Source organism: Limulus polyphemus, unplaced genomic scaffold (genome assembly GCF_000517525.1).
Source record: "Limulus polyphemus unplaced genomic scaffold, Limulus_polyphemus-2.1.2 Scaffold5848, whole genome shotgun sequence".
NCBI lineage: Eukaryota > Metazoa > Arthropoda > Merostomata > Xiphosura > Limulidae > Limulus > Limulus polyphemus.
The window spans coordinates 39,908-47,353 of NW_013671458.1; the positions used below are offsets into that span (position 1 = coordinate 39,908).

General features: G+C 31.9%; 1 protein-coding gene across 1 annotated transcript in view; it reads left to right on the forward strand.

Moving 5' to 3' along the window:
* Positions 1-7,446, forward strand: part of LOC111089307 (BMP-binding endothelial regulator protein-like) — a gene marked incomplete at both ends in the record, with an annotated part of 22,029 nt that overhangs the window by 1,566 nt on the left and 13,017 nt on the right. Inside the window, 2 exons of the mRNA XM_022401571.1 lie at positions 2,197-2,279; positions 5,205-5,298. Of these exons, the coding sequence (XP_022257279.1) occupies positions 2,197-2,279; positions 5,205-5,298 (177 nt within the window). The remainder of the gene's footprint in view (positions 1-2,196; positions 2,280-5,204; positions 5,299-7,446) is intronic.

A 7,446-nucleotide genomic window follows, 5' to 3' on the forward strand; every position in this document is an offset into this window, starting at 1 on the left:
TGTAATTTATGTAAAGGTGAGTAAAGCGTAGTTTGTTGTGATGTATGTAAAGGTGAGTAAAGCGAAGTTTGTTGTGATGTATGTAAAGGTGACTAAAGCGTAGTTTGTTGTAATGTATGTAAAGGTGAGTAAAGCGTAGTTTGTTGTGATGTATGTAAAGGTGAGTAAAGCGTAGTTTGTTGCGGTGTATGTAAAGGTGACTAAAGCGTAGTTTGTTGTAATGTATGTAAAGGTGAGTAAAGCGTAGTTTGTTGTGATGTATGTAAAGGTGAGTAAAGTGTAGTTTGTTGTGATCTATGTAAAGGTGAGTAAAGCGTAGTTTATTGTGATCTATGTAAAGGTGAGTAAAACATAGTTTGTAAACCAAGGATATTTCATAAACATTTTGAACTATGAGATAGGTATACATTCTAGCAAATTTTTAGATGTCATAACCAACTTTGAATAAATAAGTAACTTGGGCTGGTTAGTAAGAAAAAGGCTACACAAGTCAGACTCAAAATAATATGTGAACTGAGCACAAATGAATGCCTGTTTCTATAGTAAGTGAAAGTTGATACTTGTAAAATGTTCTGCCACTCAATAATTAAATACATTCAACAGGGGACGACCACCTCGTGATAGAAATGTAAACCCTGTACAAAAATAGCACACTGGAAACATCCAGAAACAATCTTTAATTATCTCAGTATGAGTTATACACTGTTATGGAATTCTCAAACTCCACCACGTGGCCAGTAAACATATCCTGTAATCAAACTAATTACACGCACGTACACAGGTGGGGGTTCAGCAGAACCCCCTATTTTTGTGATGCAAAAATTATCCTTATATAGTTATAGCGCAGCTGCTTTTAGTATTTAATGTTTTATACATAGTCAACATTCTTCTGATGAAACATTAGCATTTTATGGCTTGAAATAGTCGTATACAATGGCTTCTGTTGACACTTGCTAATTGGAATTCCGAAGCCGTATTGTTACTGTCAGGTTCTGTAGCCCGGATTCTTTACATTAGGTTTCTGGGGGCATACCCCCAGACCCTCGTAGCATTAGCATGCTTCGCACATTATGTGTTGGCTTTTGATCTCACAAATTAGACCCCCTCCTTTCAAACATTCTGCGGACGGACTTCAATTGTATTTACTTGAAGCCCTCAAATTGGACTGCATAGTGACTGAATTGTCATACCAACGTACACAAAGATATACATAATGATTGAATACCCCAACAGTGGTGGAGTTTGTAGGTGCCAACACAACTTTACAAACTTAGAGATTATGTCGATATAGCTACTCTACTACAACCTTTTATTTAAGGCGTGCCAAATTCTATATTATTACTATACTTTTTTAAATGAGTTTTAATATTTTTAAGCCAAAACCTCCAATCGTAATTTTGTCAGTTTCAATACTATTCGCTTAAAATCTATCAGTTTTAACGAATGTCATTTTCAATATAAATATATCTACTGATTATTATGATGTTGATTTCATTTAGTCGCATCAAGACTTTTTTATTTTTATGATGTCAGTTTTATTTAGTTCCATAAAGACATGTTGATTCTTAGGATGTTAGTTTCATTTAGTCGTATGAAAACACTTGTTGATTATTAAGGTGTCAGTATCATATAGTTACATAAAGACCTGTTGATTCTCAGGATGCTAGTTTCATTTAGTCGTATGAAGACACTTGTTGATTATTAAGGTGTCAGTATCATATAGTTACATAAAGACCTGTTGATTCTCAGGATGTTAGTTTCATTTAGTCGTATGAAAACACTTGTTGATTATTAAGGTGTCAGTATCGTATAGTTACATAAAGACCTGTTGAATCTCATGATGTTAGTTTCTTACAGATAATCTTTGATTCTTATAGTGTATGTCTTATATAATTAAATAAAGAGTTGTTGATCGTTAGAATGATAGTTTTATATAGTTTTCACAAAGAACTGTGATGTTTAGGATGAAAGATTCAGTAAAATTACCTTATTATGATCTATTTGTAAAGGTGTCAGTTTTAATCAATACGTTTTTGCTCAAAAACTCTAGTATTAAGAATCCTAACTTTAAAACTATAATATTAGAGTATACTAAGTTTTCAGTACTGTTTTGCTAAACAAATATATATGTATATAAGATTAACAGTAGATACTTCAACGATATATAGGCGGTAAAATTAATTTAATATTTTTCAGACTGCTTTTTCAATGGTACAAAGCACGAAAGTGGGACTATTTGGACTGATTCTATTGATCCTTGCAGGACATTTTCATGTGAGGTAATTATTTTCCATTTACTGTTCGAATTTTATAAGGTGATTAAATCTTTCTTTTGTTTAAATAGTTTACAGAAATATAGGTTAGAACAAAGTTTTGTACATAATAATGAAATAGGTATTAGTGACAAAACAGATTAAAAAGACGTACTATGTGTTTCTCACGATTTTACATTCATGAGTCGTCTTTAATGGGTATTTTACTTTAAATCATGGGCTGGGCGTTGCTCAGTGCATAACTTGCCCTAACTGTGAATCTGAGGGTTCATTGCTCTCACTCCACAGATTTGAACCCGGGGGGAGGGGTACACTGTAAGAATGACGGTCGAATCCCATTATCCAGTCAGACTAAAATAGCTCAAGATTTCGGTGAGTGCTGTTGACTAACTGCCTTCTTCCCCTCTGGTCTGTCAGTTCAGAAAAAGGGACGGTTATACGCAGATAGTTCTTGTGCAGATTTGCACGAAACTTCTAAGACAGTTAATTCAAATAATACTTCGGTGATTTAGTAAATATAAATAATATTAATAAATAACCGTATAAATAATATAATATAAAGAATTGTTTATAAATAATCCAAAGTGAAACACAATGGGTTTTTATACCCATTAGTATACTAATCTGTGTAATTTGTATTTGTATAGAGAAATAGAAATGAGAAATATGTGGCGATAAAAAGCTTCCCACTAGTGGCGCTATTTTTCAACGTACGTAAGCAAATACAGCGAGTTCTTGGTATCAGTAAAGAGATTTTAAGAGATGTAAAGTCCTTATGTCAATCTGACACAAACAGTAAAATTCAATATATAATAAGATAGCATGCCTTCAGAGGTACACAAGATACACTCACTAGACTAGTGTATAACATGGGAGACATCAGGAAGACGTGGGCCTAACCAAACGCAAGTGAGGTCTTGTATACATACAAACACAAGCAACTGTGATCTGACTTGGTGATCATATGGTTTGGTAGACAAGTAAAGTTCCTGTTTAATGTTTTAACGCCATTATTATTGTGACGATAAAATCTTACATAACAAAACTCGTTTCCAAATCGGTTAAAAGAAGTAAAGTTACAGTAAGATTTTTTGTGTCTGAAGACAATATGTATGGGTTATTACTACTGTCAGTTTTGTTTTCATTTTACCCTCCTTTTATAAACCAAGTCGCTTCATATTCCCAAGTAAAATAAAATCACTGTGATAAAATGTAGAAGTTCCAGCTATATCATTTGCAAATGTGTACACAGAAATATTCTTACGGATTTGAACTGTTTGCCACCTCCCACCCCAATCAACCAATCAGCAGCAAATCATTTGTGAAACAAAACATTCTGCTAGAACTTTGTTGATGACGTCAGTATACATGTTATTAATATCAATTATTGGTAGGGTTTCCTATCTTCAGGTGTTTAACTTTAAAATTACCGACTTGTTATTATATCCTTCACCATATTATGTTTTTCCCGTTGTAACACTAAGCGAAAAAAAAACAACTGACCAACAAAATTTCTTGAAAACACCCATTTTCTATGTAAAATGCATACAGGACGTCTAGCAGAAATTAGTGAAATTATTTGCAACATTAATGGTAGTTTTGTTGCATTTTTTGATGTTATTAGGGACCATGTCGTAGATCTACAAGCAATTTGGTGCATAAATGTAAGATAAAATGTGTTAAAAAAAAGATAAGGCTCACATGGATTTCCATCGGTAATTTTACGATTAAACGCTTGTGAAAATGTTGGATTGTTCCCTTTTTTATAGCCCCAAACTTAAAATATATCTCTGGTAGATGTAATTAGTGTTTTGAACAATGGCTGACCTCAAGGCAGCTGAATGTGATCGTCGTAAATAACCACAAATTTATTTGTTTTAAGTTAAAATTACTGCTTATACATATTGTTATGCTTTAAACAAATACTTTTTGGACAGAAAGTTTTTGATGTAGACATAAAACTGCGTTAAAAACATAAGGTTCTAAATTTCCAGGTGCAGCGTTAAAACAAAGGTCAAGTAATGTATTTCTGCGAAGTTAATATAAATCATATAAAACATTCAACAACTGAAACTGAGACGTTGTAACTACTCACAGTGCAACGCTGTAAATTTATTTTCAAATCACAGTCGTTAGATTTAGTTATATATTTACGATGTGGTTGATAGATCTCATAGGTTACCACAAATAGTATTTTAAGTTGTCCACAATTGACACAACATCTCAGTAACTTATTACGATGTGGTTGATAGATCTCATAGGTTACCACAAATAGTATTTTAAGTTGTCCACAATTGACACAACATCTCAGTAACTTATTACGATGTGGTTGATAGATCTCATAGGTTACCACAAATAGTATTTTAAGTTGTCCACAATTGACACAACATCTCAGTAACTTACCGAGTACCGATCTAGCCTGAGTTGCACCTTTTATACCACATCTCTGAAAACAGGAGCATTACAGCTAAAGCTGCTATCAGATGTTCATCTTCCAGTTCTTCAGCCTGTTATGATTAGGTGAATTATAGTTACACCAACAACATATAGAGATTTCAAATTTGCTTTAAGACTTCAAATATAATTCAATAAGAGAAAACACATGTTTTTATGTTTGTGATGATTTCTTTCATATTCATATAAACATTCCTACAGTTTAAATTCATCTTAGAATTATGAGGGGAAACACATGTTTTTATGTTTGTGATGATTTCTTTCATATACATATAAATATTCATACAGTTTAAATTCATCTTAGTATTATGAGGGGAAACACATGTTTTTCCAGCCTTGAGCCAACATTTATCACATAATATTTCTAGCCATTTGAAGTTATTAGAATATGATTAATGTATTGTACCCCATCAATAAATCAACCTTTTATTTCCATGCTATATTTACCAGTAAAATTGTTCTCATTGTTATTGTCAGTCTGGGGTGCTCACAGAAGCTAAGAATTACTGCCACGTTCCATGCCGTAATCCTCATCCCCCGCCACCTGGTGAATGCTGTCCATCTTGTGAAGGTGAGTTGATGATATTCTCACGTCTTATCTGTTTCTGTTATACTTTGTGATATTTTTCAAGCATTTATGCTTGCTTGAAAATATCTAATTGCGCATGCACGCGCACTTTCATTTCAACTGATGTAAATATACCGCAGTAGACATTGTGTACAGCAACATACTAAAAGCTTATTAGAGTTTTAAAGAAGATCTAAAGTTAGGTCGTAGAAGGGGGATAACAGTATTCCTGAACACCCCAGTTGAGGAAAGTTTTATCTTTTAAAAATAATTTCCTGTCAGGAAATTTTCTTTTCTTTTTTTTCGTAGAATAACATTATACGTTTATGTATTGTTAGTATTAAGTACGGTAAAGTTGAGCCTTAACTAGACCAAAGCAAAAAACGTACACAAGTTTCTGTATTAATTTATCTCCTTATCGAATATAGGCTGTACTTAATAAAGGCTTAACTGACGTTAGGCCTAAGATGCACTTATATATTTCAGTGTCTGCTATTAGAATTCTTTTGTATTATATAGAAATCCTTTATTTAAAGAAGTACTGTTACAATAAAGATACTAATTTGACCACAAATACTTTACGGGTCACTGCTAGTGTTTGCTTTTTTTAAAAAAACTATAAACACGTTTTAGCGAAAGACTGTGATTATAGGCAAATAATTTTTAACTATTGATATATTATTCCTTAAAGAATATTTTTTTTTTGTACGTGTGTGTGTGTGACTATGTGCAGAAAATGTGTTTTGTTCTTTTGCATATTATGGGCGCTGGTTTAATCCTAAATATCGCAGCAATTTCTAATTTAAGTAAAAATTAAACAGTTTCAGTCAGGCCATGGCTACGTTAAAGATCGATGATGTTGTTAATTTAATTAATTATATTTCGTTTATCATGTATTTAAAAAACATGCCATGCGGACAATTAATAATTCATTTTTAACTGAAATGTTTTGTCTGAAAGTATATAACGAATAATTGTTAGTGTAAAAATGTTGAAGCACCAAGAAAGTGTAATTTTTTAATCATATATGTTCTTTTAATTACTTAATAAAGTGATCCAAGACATATTAGTGTGTTTAAAAGATGACTGAAATAAAAATGTACTGACCTTCGCAGGGTATTTTACAATAATGATTGTGTATAACTAAAAGTATTCCACTAATGTCACTGTATAGCTTTGTGTTTAAAAACAGTCAAACCAGAGTTTTAAAAAATTTCACTGACGTAGAAATTTGCATGTCGTAAGAAGACGTTCAACACGTGAAAGTGTAATATGATAATAATTCGATGGTACATATCTTCTAATAGTTATATATATATATAAACATGGAATTAGGAGTGAGTTGGCTTTCCTTTGTCCTCGGTAGGTTTGTTTCATCTAGAATTGCAATGATTTCATGTAAATATATGTGTGAAGTTTGGCTGAAACAGCTTAACACCTTACGAATTATACTGCAGTCAAAAACACTAATAAAACAATGCGTAAATATAGTTGATAGTTTTCTACAAAACAAGTCCTCATAAGTGTCACAAGAAAAGCATTTTAATGTGAATGGATAGCTCTAAAGAACAACTGATTAGCCTTGGAGATTTTTCTGTTGTGGTAGCAATACATATATTTGTTATCATTCTGGTCTAAATTGCTGTTTTGTAATAAAAGCACAAAAACTTTAAGTGATTTAAGCAAACGATAAACTATATCGATGCATGTCTTCTTCTCACATGGAAATAATATGAAGACCACTATTTACTGAGCTATGAAAATTGCGCCGATCTCTTCAAATTCATTTTACCTTTTTTTTTCATATGTGATTATATCACGAAAGAGAGCTCCTTGTTGTTTATTAAAAGAAAAACAAAACTAAATAGTTTGTACATTTTTACTGCTCTTAAATAAGGTTCCGTGTATTTTATATCTAGTTATAGAAATTCCTTTATCAACACAAGATCATTTTCAAAATGTAAAAACTCTTAGACTACTCTATAACCAACAAGCTGAATGACCGTTGTATGACAAGAAATAATTATTAATTTTTCTTCTCAAAATTATATCTAAATAAATGTTTTATGAACATGTTTTCTAAAAATTAAATATAATCTAGTAACAATATATGTATGGAGAATCACTATCCTATTTCTAGTATTTCACGAA